This window comes from Melospiza georgiana, chromosome 17, assembly GCF_028018845.1.
Source record: "Melospiza georgiana isolate bMelGeo1 chromosome 17, bMelGeo1.pri, whole genome shotgun sequence".
NCBI classification, from domain to species: domain Eukaryota; kingdom Metazoa; phylum Chordata; class Aves; order Passeriformes; family Passerellidae; genus Melospiza; species Melospiza georgiana.
The window spans coordinates 5,691,441-5,708,093 of record NC_080446.1 but is presented as its reverse complement, the minus strand read 5'-3'; the positions used below and the strand labels follow the sequence as shown (position 1 = coordinate 5,708,093).

The window sequence follows — 16,653 nt, the reverse complement described above, 5'->3', positions numbered from 1 at the left end:
GCCCCCTCAGCGCTGCCGCGCACGCGCACGAGGCGCCGCCGCCCCGCGCGCCTTTCCCCCGCCGCCCGCCCCGTGCGCTCCCGGCGCGCCCCGCGCGTTGCCGCTGACGTCACCGCAGCCCGGCGCCCGCCGCCATTGGAGTCGGCGGCCGCCGCTGCCCCGCTCGCTGCGGCCCCAGGCCCGGCCCGCGGGCATGTGAGAGACCGGGCCCGCTCCGGCACCGCCAGCGCCACGGCCCAGCCGCGCCACCGCCGCCTGCACCGCCGTACTCTGAGGAGGCGCCCCGAGGAGGCGCCAGGCGGCCCCTTTCCCTCCCCCTCGGCCCCGGCCCCTTCCCCGCCCGGCCGCCGCCTGAGGGGAGAGGAGGCGCCGCCGCCGCCCCTCCGCCAGGCCCCGGAGCTCCGCGCCGCGCCGAGCGGCCCTGCCTCGTCCCCCGGCGCTCTCTGCTGAACCACGGGGCCCTGTGCATGAATTATGTCTGCCACAAGCGTTGACCCTCAGGTGAGTGAGCGGCGGGGCGGCCCGTGGGCGGGGGGATTCCCGGGCCTGCGGCTGCAGGCCCCGCGAGGCTTTTCTTGTCCCCCTCGGCTGCTTTGGAGCTCCATCGTTCTCCGTAACTTCCCCCGTGGGCACAGCACGTTCCCGCCTCCTCCCCGGAGCCGGGGCCATTTCTCAGGAAGGCCGGTGCTGAGTGATACGTGGAACACGCTGCTCCAGCCCCGGTCCAAACAAACCTTGAGATGCTGCTGGCCATTTTTAGAAGTCTCTTCCCCGTCCTTAGAAGCTGTGGGGTTCGCAGTGTCTCCGACAATATAAGCGTTTTTCTAAAATTAACTTTTTTATTTCCCTTTTCTTTTTTTTCCCCGTAATCACGTGCTGTGGCTTCCCAGAGACCGAAAGGACAGGATAATAAAGGTGAGAAATCATGCTGTGATCTGGTAGCTTAAATTGTTACTGTAAGAGCTCAATTACACAGGTACCTGTGGGTGAGCAGAAATGTATCGCTGTTACTCTGCATGGAAAACATCTGGGAATGAGGGGATGGGTGCTTTGTTTCAAAAATAACATCGACTGCCATTCATCCGAGCTTGCCTGCATCCCACTTAGTGCTGCTGGATTTGCAGTGGGAAGGACTCTGTTGGTACTAAATAATTCTCCCTGTTGAAGATGAAGCAGGTTGCTATGTAAAGTCACAAGTATATCCCTGTACAATTTATGTATTTTTTCCTGCTTTTCTGAATGCAGTTGTGCTGCTGCTTTGCTGTTGGCTGAGATACTTACTTAAGCCTATAAACTTAATAATTTTGGGAACTTAAAAGATGGTTAACTTCTGATGAGATAATAGGCATTTTTATAACTCTTCTGCTCCAGTTGAAATTAAACTTATTACTAAGTCATCTAAAAAATATCTTAATTACTGTGTTTGCTAACAAGCATGTAACTCTTAAGACTTAAAAAGGAATAATATCCAACTCATAAATGCTTTTTAATACATCTTAACCTGCCTTGAAAATCCAGCTCCTTCTATTTGAAGAATCACATCTCCCTGTTTTTGTAAACACTCTTTTAACTCTACTCCCCTTGATAAACTTTGCAGAAATGCTCTGCTGAATTCCCAAATTTGTTTGCTAAACACTTTATTTGGTATTAGTTTACACTTTATTGTATTTAGTTCAGCAGTTCTATGAAATAGGTAAATACAGCAACGACCACACTGTGTATTTGAGCTTATTTTTTCAAATTTAAAGCAAACAGGAAATTATTTGAAAGGACCTAATAGCTGGTTTGGGTTTGTATATCATTCAGTAATGGGTTTCAAATGCTTATCAGACATTCTTTTATGCTGAAGTAGGACTTTATGGCAGATATCTTTTTTTTTTACAGATGAGAATGTTGAAACTTAAGTTTTCCTGAAAATATCAGGATACCAAAGCTCTTAGCAGTCTTCATTTCATAATTAAATGTAACCTCACCTCATCTTATTTTAGCCAGCTTAAGCAGTGAATAACACACGCTGGGAGAACTGTGAGTTTGTGTGTTCTAATTATGGGCCAGAACAATAGATGTTGTTTCTCAATCTTTCTTCACAAAATTGTTCTCAATAATGATTTTCTGTTGGGAGTTAATTCACATGAGTTGTTTACTCACTCTCAGCTGTAGAATTTTTAATTACTAATTTTTTTAATTTACTGAAACTTTGTTGTATAAGCAGTAATATAAAGAGAGACTATGTGGGGGGTGGGAAATGTCATCCCTTGGTCTTTTTATGAGTCTTTCTGGTTTGCAGAAGAAATCTGGCTGTTCCTAAAGTAGCAGAGGGTGGAACATCACTCCTGCAATACTGCTGCTGCTGTTTTAATGTGCTGTAACCTTTTTTTGTAGTACAAAATGGTTCATTACATCAGAAGGACACAGTTCATGACAACGATTTTGAACCTTACCTTTCCGGGCAGTCAAATCAGGTTAGTGTATTTTTAACTTAGTTTTTTTTTTTTCCTTAGGCATGCTGTTGGCACTCCATTCATAGGATTGTGTGGAGGGAGCAAATGCCTTAAATAGAAATGGAAAAAGAAATGACAGCATATTGTGTTACTTGGTGATACAACCAGCATTTGTGTTCCCAAAGCTAATATTACTCTGCATCTCCAGATGGCCACAAGTGAAAATGAAGTTGGTGCTCCAAGGAGCTGGAGCTGATTCCTCCTCCCCTTGCAGGTTGTTGGTGTGGCTGGACTGGGACAATCTGATCTCACAGTTCTTTGATAGGCCAGTTGCTTGTAGGAGTCTAAAAATTCTGCTTCTATTATTTATATAATCACAGAAATTAATGTAGTTGGGATTTGGGTTGGATGCTCTCTAGGTACTTTGTAGACTTGTCCCATTTTTTACACTTCAGAAGTTGTTGTTCTTTCTGTCCTCTGATACATTTTAAGAATTAAAGATGTGTTACTTAAGAGTAAGGAACTGTAATGTAAACTCTCATTATAATGTACATTAAATCAACATCCATGACTAAAATGCCATTATAATTGAAAGTATTCTCTGAAGTAATTTTTGACTTCACATTCAGATCTTTAAAGGGAACAAAATTATAGAAACTGGAGAAGCAAAAAGTTTTCATTGACAAGTATGAAACCCCATTTCAGAGAGAAACATTTACTACAGGTACATGATGGGATGGCAAAGTGTTGCATTTTAAAAAGGAAATTTATAAAGCAGCCTGAAGCTGTCAGATGCCAATGTTAATATTGATGGCATCACTGAGCTTGCTTGCAGCACAGACATGTTCTCCAGACTGAATTTAATGGGAGGCATTCCTTCTTTTGGAGTTAATGTGCTGTGGAAGGTAGAAAAACCTTTGTGGGGAAAAAAGAAAGCAAAATCTTAATTTTTAATGCAGAATTAATTATAAAAGAAATAGAGGTTTTCACCTCCCTCTGATTTTTTAAAATTGTGCTTCATTGCATTTGTATGTGATTTTTAATGACTTTCAGTATATTTAAAGTTTAATGTTCACATAGAAAAAATATACCCATCTATTATAGTTTTATTCTGGGAAGTTTGTCTTTGCTGTCAACAAGCCAAATTATTAGGATTAAATAGAAAAATTGCTATGGCTGTTAGAATTTCCATAATTATAATAAAAGTTTTCTTCATGAAAGTGTAGCTCCATTGACCAATTTATTTATGCTGCAGTGAAAAATTGGCATGGCACAAGAAACAATTGTGTAGGTCCTCTTACAATTTTAAGTGGAAAGTGACAGTAGCATTAATTAGGACTGTGAGATTTTGTACTGAAGACAACCATGTTGCTGAACAAAGCCTTATTATCCAGTTATCCACTCAGATTTATTCAGCCCTTGAAAATTACTGTAAAGTACAGATGACTTAAAAAAAGATTTGAAGCCATCTGGGTATTTAAAATAAACTTAAGAAATTAAAGCTCCAGCTGACACAATAATATATTTAACATTGAAAGTCAAATGTAGGTGAGTAATATTGTGTTAAAAAGTACTTTTAAGAGTCAAGTAGACTCTTCGTGTACAGATTTACACTCAGCAAGAAAAGCATCCTCCTGTAAAATCATTGAGGACCAAGAGATTATTGCTATGGAACAGGGAATCACCAGCATGGAGCATTTTTGGGCTATAGGAGATTATTTCCTAATTACCAGAATGGTTGAGTTGGTTTTGTTTGGAAATTTTTAATAAAAAGATACAGAAGGGTGCAGAAAGGTCAAGGATAAGTTTATTGAAGTTCTGCTGTTGAAGAGAAGAACTTCTGTCAGGGTTTCTTTTACACTCTGGCATAAAGCCAGTCAAAATAGATTGAATGTCTGCTAAGGATGGCTGCTGAAAGTTTCCTTGAATCTTGTTAGAATCCTTGTGGAGACTTTACAGGCTGTGTGAAGAGATAACAGCTGCAAAAATTGTCTAAAATCCTTTAGCCTAAATATTTCCGAGACAAAACACTTGCTTTTCTTTAGGCTTACTCTTTTGGTCTTAATATATTAACTTATAGAATTTATGAGCATAGGTATCTCAGAGAACTGCTTATATCTCCTCCCTTTCATCTGTTCATCGTTTGTTTTTAACTTTTTTCTTAAATTAACATTTAAAATATAACACTCAGCAGTGTAAAAGTCTTTCAGAAAAATGGGTTTTTATGCTAAATGTTGATTACTTTAGCTTGGGAGGCTCAGAAAACTCAGTGTATTTTAGAGGATCATCTCATAGGGAGGTGATTTCTGTACCTCTTGTTAGTGATAGAATTTGTGTGTAAATAAAGGCAGCTTGAAAAGTGGCAGATCATTTCTTTTGAATCAATAACATTTGATTTTGGCTGTTTCATCTCTGAAGTGTTTGCAGTACTGTATGGAAGTCTTGGAGGCATATTGTGGTATTCTGTGTATGAAATACAAGGCTATTGAATTACTCTGGCTTTGAGGTGTCATGGAAAACAGGTCATTGAAAAATGAGCAGTAAAAATGATTCTGTATCAGTTGAATATTAGGCTTATCTTCAGCTAGGAGGGCATTTCACTTTTTTTTTTTAAGAAAGCTGAGGAATAATGAGATTTTTGGAAAAATGGCTGAAGTTCTGGGACAATTTTCCTGATTTTGCAGATAGATTTTTCTTTTCAAGTTTGAAATCTAGCAGTTTGAAAGAAGAGTTCCTCTTCTCAAAATAGTCTTTATGAGTAAGGAAAGACGAGCTGCTGTTTGACTCATTAACAGGAGATGTTGACCTTCCCACCCCCTCTCTGGTAATTACAGTTGGAGTGTCACTTTGGAAGGTCTCCAATATGAGTGCTTCAAGTTGATTTGAAGAGGAATAAAACCCACTTTAGAACATCCTGGCTTTGTTCTTTTGCATTGCTGAATGTAAGAATCATATGGAATGCTTCAAGATCAGGTGCCAGGAGAGTGTTAGTGAGAGGAAAAGCTTCTCAGCTTGCTCTAAGAATTAACAGTTGAAGGGGAGGAAATTTCAGAGTGGGTCTGTTGGTTTATAAATGTTTGGTCTCTTATTTCATGAGTGGGAGAGATGTCCTGTTTGAAAGGACAGTCAGGAACACTCCTGCACAGTTGTAACTTTACTGCTGAGGGAGGAAAAGATTTATGCAACAGGTTGGGTCTTTCTCCAAGATTTGGGATGGCTTCTGTCATGTGCCATTTGGGCATGGATTTGTCTCTGGTGCACCAGGCCCTGTAATGTCAGCTTGTATCTCTTACCTGTGGCAAACTTGGCATGTGTGTCAGAAGTAGCCTGTGTATGTTCTAGAGCTTGAGGTGTGGGTGTTTTGTTGGAGACTGTTGGGCCTTCAAAGCAACTTCATAATGAGGCTTGTAACATGTCTATACATATGTTATAGGTATTGTCATATTAAGGTGATTAATCTGAAGCTTCTTCCATGTAGCAGTCCAGAAATGCTAAATACCCTTAGTTCTGTGAGCTACAAAATATAGTTAGATGTGTTCCTTGCAATAATTTGGGGTATTGGCTACTAAATAACCTTAGTAGTGTGAGATTACATGGTTTCAACATCTCAAGTACTAACCTCAGTGTGAGGCCCTAGTTCTGGGGTATTATGAATGCCCAGATACCTGAATCCTTCTTGGAATGTGAACTAAGATCTGTCATTAGAAATTACATTACTTTGTCTCTATTATTCTTTTTTGTTTGGTGTTGTGGCTATTTTTAAATGAAGGGTTTATTTATCTGGTGACTGTTTTTTCTCTTTAACAGAACAGTAGCTATCCATCAATGACTGATCCTTATCTGTCCAGTTATTATCCACCATCTATTGGGTTTCCCTATTCTCTCAGTGAAGCACCATGGTCTACAGGAGGAGATCCTCCTATCCCTTATCTCACCACCTATGGACAGCTCAGTAATGGGGATCATCATTTTATGCACGATGCCGTTTTTGGACAGCCTGGGGGTCTGGGAAATAATATCTATCAACACCGCTTTAACTTCTTCCCTGAAAATCCTGCCTTCTCAGCTTGGGGAACAAGCGGCTCCCAAGGACAGCAGACACAAAGCTCAGCATATGGGAGCAGTTACAGCTACCCACCCAGTTCTCTGGGGGGTACCATTGTGGATGGACAAACAGGATTTCATAATGATACATTAAATAAAGCTCCTGGAATGAACAGTATTGAACAGGGAATGGTTGGACTTAAGATTGGTGGAGATGTTACGACTTCTGCAGTGAAAACAGTAGGTTCTGTTGTTAACAGTGCCGGGATGACAGGAGCCCTCTCTGGGAATGGTGGATCTAATGTAAACTTGCCAGTATCTAAACCAACCTCTTGGGCTGCTATTGCCAGCAAGCCTGCAAAACCACAGCCTAAAATGAAAACAAAATCTGGACCTGTAATCGGAGGAGCGTTGCCTCCACCCCCTATAAAGCATAATATGGACATAGGTACTTGGGACAATAAGGGTCCTGTGGCAAAAGTTCCTGCCCCCCAACAGATACCTTCTCCTCAGTCTGTTCCACAGCCACAGCAACCAATTGTTCAGCCTGTTCCAGCTCAGCCTCCTCCATTGACTCAGCCACAGTATCAGACCCCTCAGCAGCCGCCCCAAAACCGCTGGGTAGCTCCTCGCAACAGAAATGCAGCTTTTGGCCAAAGTGGAGGAACTGGGAACGACACCAACTCAGCTGGCAGCACCCAGCCCAACCCCGTTCCGAGCGGGGAGTCCCATCCTGTCCTTGAAAAACTGAAAGCTGCTCACAGCTATAACCCTAAAGATTTCGAATGGAACCTTAAAAATGGACGTGTGTTCATAATAAAGAGCTATTCCGAGGATGATATTCATCGTTCCATTAAATATTCTATTTGGTGTAGTACGGAACACGGCAACAAACGCCTGGACAGCGCTTTTCGCTCCATGAACAGCAAGGGCCCCGTGTACTTGCTGTTCAGTGTCAATGGCAGTGGACACTTCTGTGGAGTAGCAGAGATGAAATCACCTGTGGACTATGGCACCAGTGCGGGTGTCTGGTCTCAGGACAAGTGGAAGGGGAAATTTGATGTCAAGTGGATCTTTGTGAAGGATGTGCCCAACAACCAACTGAGACACATCAGGCTGGAGAACAATGACAACAAACCCGTTACAAACTCCCGTGATACACAGGAGGTGCCCTTAGAAAAAGCAAAACAAGTGCTTAAAATTATTGCTACTTACAAGCACACGACCTCCATCTTTGATGACTTTTCTCATTATGAAAAGCGCCAGGAAGAGGAGGAGGTGGTGCGGAAGGTAAACTTATTAAAAAATTTATTTTATACACAGATATGGGGAAAATGAAATGTGAAGGCTGCTATGGTGGAAAAATGTAAGTAGGAATTCAAAATGTTTTTAATACATCTCAACTTGATGGTTTCTTTGTGTTTAACAACACAACTGATGCATATTTCTTTGTGAGAGTTTCACAAGTCAATGAATTTCAAAGCAGAAAGCTAAGCAGTAATGCGGGTAAAGGACTTTATGTCCAGTTTATTGGAGTTTGATTTATTTTTTTATCTTAAAATGGTTAATAGAAAATAGTTTCTGTTTCAGAATTGGGTTCTGCCAGTGATTGTCACTTAAGTTTTTTGCCTTAAATATGAGGTGTTTAAACACTGTTTGACTGGAACTGGGCTATCAAAATTGATACCTGTACTGGTATTTGAAATTTGTACATCACCTTTAAGAATAAGAAACCTGATTTTGTTTATTCAGTTTATCTCTCTGGAAAAGAAAGAGTTGCATAATATTGCTGGAATAGTGCTAGAAAGAGTGCATTTATGCTGCTGAAGTCACGTGTATTATTTGGATAAATAAAGGTTTTCAGTTCCCAGGTTTAATCTGTCTACTAATTCTTGAAGTTTTGAGTGAAGATGTAGTGAGAGAAGTCTGGGCAGTAACTGGGAGAGTGTAATAAAACTTTCCATACACTTTCATGCCTCTAAGTCTGCCACAAGGGATCTCTGTCCCTATCCATCCCAATACCTCAGTTTCAAGAATGCCTTTTACTAATTAGGCAGTCTAGAAGTAATGAGCTGACAAAATAATAGGTGTCAGCATGTGTAGTTGCTACTGAAGTAACACTTCAATTTGCTTGGTGTTGAGAGTGTTTCCTAGACTTTTTTAGTATAGCATTGCAAATACAGCATTTGTTTGACAGGCTGGTTTAGTTTAGGGGTAGCTCACACTTTTTTTAAGATTTTTTAAAGCAAAGACTTAATGCGTGTTCCTGCAGCTTAAATTCTAAAATTGCCACTTGAAAGTTTTTTATTGCCATTTTAAAGTGTAGATAAAATTACTTTAAACTGTCTTCATAGAATGTACCTTTAAATTATATGAGAAAAGGAGTTCAGTGTCTTTAAAACTTTGTGGCTGAACTTTTCCTGGCCATGATAGATGTGCATAGCTGACCTCAGCACAGTAGGGAAGGACAGCTTAAAATTGCAAGTTTTTCATGTGTACTCCCTGTGGGATTCCACAAAGTAAAACCTAAAGGGCTTTACTTGAACACTTCATTCCTTCAGTAGATAATTAGCAATTCCATATTTAATGTGGAGAGGTGTTCCCTTCTGCAGGAGAGAGTCCTAGCAAAGTGAGGCAGCCCAGTGTTTGTGGTCTAGTGGGGTGTGATTGGTTTGGGTTTTTAATTCTCTCTCCCTGTGCTCTGCTGCCAAGGCTGGAGGGGAGAACTGTGGGTGTTCAAGAAGTGAGAGCACAGGGAAAGTGATAACAGATCTACTCCTGCACAGATAAATCCCTGGCCTCAGCAGGATCCCAGTGGTGGCACAAAGAGCAGAATTCCTGTGCTTTGTAGGATCTCAGAGGGTTGGTGTTTGACTGTTGAGCTGATCTCATTTTGGGTTGATTTAATAAACAACTAATTCCCACTTCCTGCACAAAAATATTCTTACCTAGGTCATTGCTTTATTTATAACAGGATCAGTTTTTCAAAATAATGCATTTTCCTTCCTCATTTAAAACAGAGGCTCTGGCTTGTATTACACATTCACAAAATAAACTGTGAAGTCTAATTTAATATTTCTTAGATTCCTCTCAATAGCTTAGAAAATGAGAAACCAAAGTACACTGAGGAAGGTGATAGTGCTAGAGAGCTAAAGCAGAGCAGCAATGAAGGAATGAAAAATAAGATGCTGCTTGTCAGGTTGCACTCTATAAAACGTGATTGGAAAGTCAATATTTTCCCCCTTCATTAATAAAAGGAATTTTAGAAGTCCAGCTGATTACTAGAAGAGTTTGTTTTTTTTACAGGATATGCATATACCTAAAGTTCTTATTGTTAAGAAGTTTGTGCTGTTGAAGATCAAATCTTCCTGTTAACAAAGTTAGTCTTCCTATGACAATAATTTTTGAAGAATCTTATTGCCAACAACCTTATCTTACAACCCAATTGACATTTTCAGGTAGTTGTTGGTATATGTGCCATCTTAATTGATTTTCAGATTGCTGGGTTTAACTCATTTTACTCTTCTTTAGCTGTAAAATCATTGGAATTTTGTGCTTCCATTTCACTGCTGTTGTGATTACAAAGGGACACAATTCTTAAAAAACTGTACATGGAGAGTTTAAATGATCCAATTTCATTTATACACAAATATTTAGTAGAGAATAATAATGTAATCTGTGCAGGGCAAGGCACTGGCATTTGAGCTCTTTAGATGGTTGCAGTTTGTTGCTCACCAGCATTTCCATGGCTGCTGTGTGCAGAGCCAGCTCCAGCTTGTGCTGCTGAGTGTCACTGATGTAGGAGCCCCAGTGTCAGTGCCAAATCATCCAGGGAGGCTTTGGCAGGTACAGTGCTGGATGGAATTCTTCCAAGTGCCAAAGATTGATCACTTTGCAGCATTGCTGAAAGAAGGGATCCCTCCAGAATTGAGAGAGGGTTTGGTCATGCTGGGATGTAAGTCCAGCTTTTGATTTGCCACACTGAAATAATTAACCAGAAACTGGGAGGGGATTGGGGTCTGGAATGAAATAGCAGAACAGTGAGTGGCATGAATTCTCACCTAACCCTACAGCCTTTTTCAGTCAGTTCCAGAGCTGCTTCTGTCATCAAAGCCCATGCTCTGAAAACTGTAAAAAAGTTGTGATAAGTGAGAGAGCTTATATTAAAATAAAATAGAGTATAATGTGGCTTTAGTTATTATTTCCTAAAAGCATGCCATCAGAGCCTTAACAAAGTTGTCTTCCAAAGTTTAAAAGCTTGTGAAGACAAACTTGTTGCAGATCTTGGTAGTTCACAGGTGACAGATGAGCTGTGAGCAGCTCAGGCTCCCAGATCTGCACCACAGCAGATGGTCCCAGTTGCTGTACTGGGCTGCTGTGCTGTCACCTGATTCAGGCAAGGCACTCAGCTCTACACCTTGGTGTTGTGTTGGCAGAGCTGCACAGTCTCAGAAAGCTCCTGAATCACCAAGATTAGCAGTTCTGCTTTAGGTGATTAAATACTGAAAAGTGTTGGCTGGTGTGTGTTAGTACTTGGAAATACTCATTTTCTCCTAGCACTGGGTGATTCCTTTGTGATGAGCTTTCTGTGACAGTCCCTGAACTTAAAAGGATGGAGTATTGTCCTTCCTCCAAAGCTCTAGTTTAAAAAACATATTTTAAGATTAATACAGTGTTCCTGAGATAAAGAAAACATTTCTATTTCTGTGTCTGAAGATGAATGCTTTGATCCCACTGACTTTAACCAAGTTTAGTAGGAAAGCTGAAGCTACTTTAGCCTGAAGTGAAGAGAAAAGAAGTTTGACAGGGATGAGTGTCTCCAAGGTGGAAATCTCTGCAAGTTTTGTGGAAACCTATTTTCCCTGTATCTGAAGACCACACAGATTAGTGTCCTGAAGGAGAAGTGTGCAGCTGGAGCTCTCCTGTGAGATATCAAGAGTATTCCACTGGAGAAGAGAAGCTGAAGGCTCCGGATCTTCAGAACCAAAATGAGCACAGCTTTGTTAGCTGCTTACAAAACTGTTTATCCTTGCTTGCAGTAGTGCTAAATAGCAGTAAGGAAGAGAATTTGAGAGTTAGAACTTCTAAAAAGCAGCCATGCTCGAGAGCACGAAGAATTGTTGCATCAGTTTATGTGGTTTCAGACATTTGTAAAGAGGAAGACTCAGATTAGCCCCAAGAGAGAAAGCAAAAAGCAAGGTAGGAGGAACTGCTTGGGGACTTGCTCAGTACAGAGCACTTTTTACTGAATTACAGAGTCTGAGCTGAGTTTCTGAATGCCATGAGCACTTCAGGTAGAGGTCTCAGGTGCTAGCCTGCCTCTTTTATGTGGGGCTAGTCCTTGAGAATGGAAAACTTCCATTTCTAAAGAAAGTGGAATTAGGGAGGTCAGTGGATGACTACACAGAAAACTAAAAATAAATTCAATAAGTTACATGAGGTGGCAATGGGAAAGAGTGGACTCATGACCATGGTAGGGCTGTAAAGGAGATGTGCCACCTTGGAAATGGAAGTTGGAAATAGGATGAAACAATTACTCTTTTTGGAAGCCTGAAAATGGAGTTGATATGATTCAGTTCTAGATACTTTGTAACTACCTTTTGTTTGAAATGTCAGGCAGACATAAGCTCTTTTTATTAAGAACAACATGTAATGTTCTGATACTCTGCCATTAGGAAATGGCTTTTACTGATAATTCATCATAGTTGAGAGTTAAAAGACAGGAGGAATAGATTTTTATAATAAATTCTTCCACTTTACACAGCTTGTTTTGTTTATTTGGTAAAACAACTTTGCTATCTCTTGCTTCTGTCTTAAATTATATATTAATAATTCATTCTGGACATTGTTGACTTAATTTTATTATGAAAATTAAAATATTAACATTCTGCCTGGAGGCAGAAATCAATATATTGTTTTTAAAAATCTCTTCTGATTTTTATGCTGTGACCAGCTGAAGCAGCAAATGCAATCTGTTACATTTACAATGGTTGGTATATTAGCAAGTAAGCTTTACATCACAACAGAAACAATTCTGAGATGAACTTTATACAGAATGAGTCCACAAAGCAAAATATGAAGGTGTTAGTTCAGGAGTTGGCTGGGGGTGGTGCTTAGGCTAGTTCACAATTTCCTTTAGAATAGGATTTAGTGCCATGTTGATGTGTTTAAGTACAGAATGAAGTATTTCCATGCCAGCTCTGCCCTGTAAGCAGCAAGAATGGGAAGGCAGAGCCCTTTCTGTTCAGTGTGCAGTGCTGCCCTGGCTGGAGGATGCACTGGACTGAGGCACAGCAGCCTGGTTCTGTCCTGCTGTCTGTCCTTGCACGTTCTGCACTTGTGGGGCTCCTGGAACCCTGGGTGAAGGGCCCTGAGTGTTGTGTGGGCACTGCTCAGTGTCCCTGGAGCCCTGTGCTGCTGGGAGGGCTCAGGGTCACTGATGGGGAGCTCCCTGCAGGCAGCCCCAGCTGCATCCCTCAGGTGACCATTACTGCCTTCAGTGTCTGTGCTCAGCAGAGACTTGGGGGAAAGGCTCAAAGACCCTGCCAGCAGCACTTGGGGACACCCTTGGGGTGGTCAGTCCAGCTGTGCTGGGTTTTATCAGACTATGTAGAAGCACAAAACTTTCCTTCTACCTGATATTGTTTCTATCCCTTACCCCCAGGTGTTTCCCAGTGCTTCCCAGAATAGTTGAACCTGTAGGAAGATTTAGGGACAGAATTTCTCGACAGCTCAAATCCCTGCTTTTACTGAATGTGACTAAACTCCAAAGTCATTTGAGTGCTTCAAAATTAGACCAGTTCTGTGGAGTTCACTAATCTGCCATCTGCTTTCTGCTCGTGTATTGGTTGTGCTACTACTGCAGTAGCTAAAATAATCCAGAAAGTGGAATATTGCAGATCCTGGTTCTCCTTAGGAGTGTTGATATTTTATACCTTTCTCTCTCTGTGACCTTGCTTTGAAGTGACTGCAGGTATTCATCCAGATGTTCCACCTGAGACTGCATTTAAAAGCATTAAATTATCAAGGCCTTGGGTTTGTTGGGTATGAACAGTATATTTATAAAATATCGCAGCATTGTTTTAAGTGTGTAATTATCTGGGATCACATTAGTTCTGTTAAACTACTAAAAACTCTGCTTGTTCCTTTGACTAAAATCTAAACTTTTTTCTCTTTGCAGGAACGTCAGAATCGAAACAAACAATAAGAATAAACATAAACAGTTTGATATATATACTAGAACTGATATTAGATTCGACTATGAGAAACAAAATTAAGTATAACTGGTGCTGTATCCTGGCATCAGGACAAACTAAAGCTTTCAGTTCCAATATATCTTCTCGTGCAGGGGAAATTAAGTTGTTGCATCTTTAAGTACATTGTAGTTTATTTTTGCCCAAGTGGATCTGCATTAATTTGTATCTTTTTTTTCTATGTAAAATTCTGTAGAAATCATTAATAAAGGTGTGTCTGTTTTTATTTTTTTAAGTTGGTAAACAGTTATATTAACCTAATGTGGACCTATACATGAGCATACTAAAGTGTCAGTGCTTCCCAAAGACTTTATTTTGGCATGAATTATGTTCCTAGCCAGATATAGAGATTATGGAGAATACATGACAAATCTTCCTTTATCCTCCTCCCAATCCCTTTTTCTTCATGGCAGAAGTAAGAAACCATGCATTGATATTTTTTTAATTTTTTTTGTCATAAAAAAAAAACCCTCGTAAGATACTGCACTTCAGAATTTTAAAATGAAAAAACTCCTAAATTTCTGATCACTTTGTGCAGCTGCTCTGCCTCTTTATTTATCTGTACAATTACTCTTTTAAAAAAAAAACTGCTGATGCGCCATGTTGGTTTTTTCTGTCTAGTAGAAAATCAAATTGTCAGTGGAATTGTTTCTCTGGAAAATATTTCCCTTTCACATTCTGTTAAGCAGTGCTTCAGTGTGCATCTGTTATTCCATATCCTGCCGAGGGTGAGCAAGACGCTTTCTCTCTGCCATAATTCTGCTTTACGGTTTTTGTAGCTTAATTAAATAATAATGTGATGCTATCGACATTGCAGGGGTTTTAAACAATGTGTTTAAACCTGTTTCAGCTTTCAGGTGTTATTAGTTAATTGCAGATCATTTTTAATCCTTCCCTTCATTACTCTCTCCCAACTCCCCCAAATCCTAATGCCATTTAAAGTTTTTATACCAATAATGCTGAGCTTTAACGTAGGAACTAATAGTACGGATAATATGATGGATTATGCCTCAGATATTTGAAATTGACAGTGTGTTTGTCTAATTTTTTTTTTCTGTTGGATGAGTAAAAAAACCTGTTTTAAGAAAATGAATTTGCTGTCATGTTTTTGTGGAGTGAGGGGACCGTCGGAGAACCTGTCACCAACTGGAGTTCCAGTTAAGCATGGAAATGGTGCTCATGTCCGCTGCTCTAGCACACTGAATCTGCACGTGTTTATTGTAGAGGATCTTTTACTATATTAGGAAGCAAGTATCTTCTGAATACTATTTACTCCAAAAGGACCTCCAATTTAAATAAAGTTTAATCTGTATCATTTAGACTTGTATTTAGAACGTATAACTCTGTCTCTGGACTGTTACTGCCTGTAAGGAGTAATGGACAGCATCAGATTAACTTTTTCCTCTAGGAGAATACAAGCCTTAATAAACAATACATATTTAGCAAGCTTGATGTCATTTTCATTTTTTTCCCTACATTCAGTTGTCTTCCTCTGTTCCAGTCACACTTTATGCTGATTCCTCAATTTAATCTAACTCGAGAAGTGGTTTGATTGAGTAACTCAGATGTTTGCTCTCAGCACACCTGAGTGGTTTCACAGGACTCTGCAGAGCACATGGAAGCAGCTTTGGCTGTTCCCATTGCTCAGAGGACCTGCATCCATGTGCAGTGGCTGTCACTCGTGCTTCCCTTTCCCCTGGTGCAGTGGAGAAGCTGAGGAGAGGACTGGAAGTTGTGCTGTATCCTTGAGGAGGCAGCAGCACAGCCTGGGGTCACCAGGGTGAGAAAAGAAATCCCAAATCCTCTAATGCTCTGACCAGTTTTGTTCCCAGCACTTGGCTGTGTTTCCCAGCTCTAAGTACAATAATTTACTTTGGTATCTTTTTTTAACTGACTTTTTGAAGCAATTGTGCATTTTATAAAGGTATTGCCATCCAATAAAAGCACCTGCTGCTAGTTTTAGTTGTTACATCAGAACACTTCCACTGGTGATTCTAGAGCCAGAAAGAACTGCTATATCTGGATGCTCAAGAGAAAAGTTAATTACAAACTTCAATATTTTTTTCCAGATCTAAGCACTCTTTGCTGTGATATACCAATAGAACTTCAGGTAAATGTTTTCTAAAATCAAAAATAAAATAATTGGGAGCCTTCAGCTGAAACTGGTTTGACAGTATTAAAGTGGTGATGTGTTTCAGCTGTCTGGCTTTGTGGGTAACAGAAAGCTTCAGTAAGAAGAGATTTGTTACTGACACTGCAGTGTTGTACAGCCCTATCAGAGAGGTGGGAGAAGATTTAAGAGTGGGTAAAATAATCCTGTTCATCACAAGCACGTTGGGTGCTCAGATAACTGCAGTGCTTGGCTGCTGGTCCTGATTTTCAATCCCCTGCCACTGCAATTCCAAGGGATGACTCACTTTTTGTGTTTCACAGAGTTCACATTTCACTGTGAGGGGGAAGAAACATTCTTCCAGTGTCTTGAAGAATAACTTCATGTCACAAGTCTTGCTTATTCTTTATTTAGTCCAAGTAATAGTTCTGAAGGAATGTTCCTGTGTGCTTTTGGAATTGCTGCTAAAACTCACTCCTTAAATGAGTTGCTTTGCTTGGTGTTTCTGGAGTTTGGGTGTGACATTAGCTCTGCTGCCTTTCACTTTTAAGCCAAATGGAACTGGTAGCACCAAATGCTGATTAAAAAGTTAAATTGTGTCTCTGGTTCAGTTGCTGGTTGGTGATGACAGCACATGGCACTGCTCTGAAGCTGTGAATGTGCATCATGAAGGGAAAAAATCTATTTGTTTGCAGGTAGTCACACCAAAAGCAATAGTACAGAATAATTAAATCTTTATGGAGATTATGTTTGTCACTGGGAGTGACTTGAGCTGCTAGAGAAAACAATGAAGTTAAACCTACAC

The 16,653-nt window shown here is 40.4% G+C and overlaps 1 protein-coding gene across 2 annotated transcripts; it reads left to right on the top strand.

Moving 5' to 3' along the window:
• The first annotated feature begins 371 nt into the window (after positions 1 to 371).
• Positions 372 to 15,184, top strand: YTHDF1 (YTH N6-methyladenosine RNA binding protein F1). Of its 2 annotated transcripts, XM_058036222.1 has the most exons (5): positions 372 to 501; positions 891 to 915; positions 2,383 to 2,462; positions 6,249 to 7,775; positions 13,666 to 15,184. In XM_058036222.1, exons 1-5 carry the CDS (start codon positions 475 to 477, stop codon positions 13,690 to 13,692), a joined length of 1,686 nt encoding a protein of 561 aa, XP_057892205.1. In that variant the 5' UTR covers positions 372 to 474; the 3' UTR covers positions 13,693 to 15,184. The 2 variants fall into 2 exon arrangements, with proteins under 2 accessions (XP_057892205.1, XP_057892204.1); XM_058036221.1 differs by lacking the exon at positions 13,666 to 15,184 and having other exon boundaries at positions 6,249 to 9,119.
• Positions 15,185 to 16,653: the final 1,469 nt, after the last annotated feature.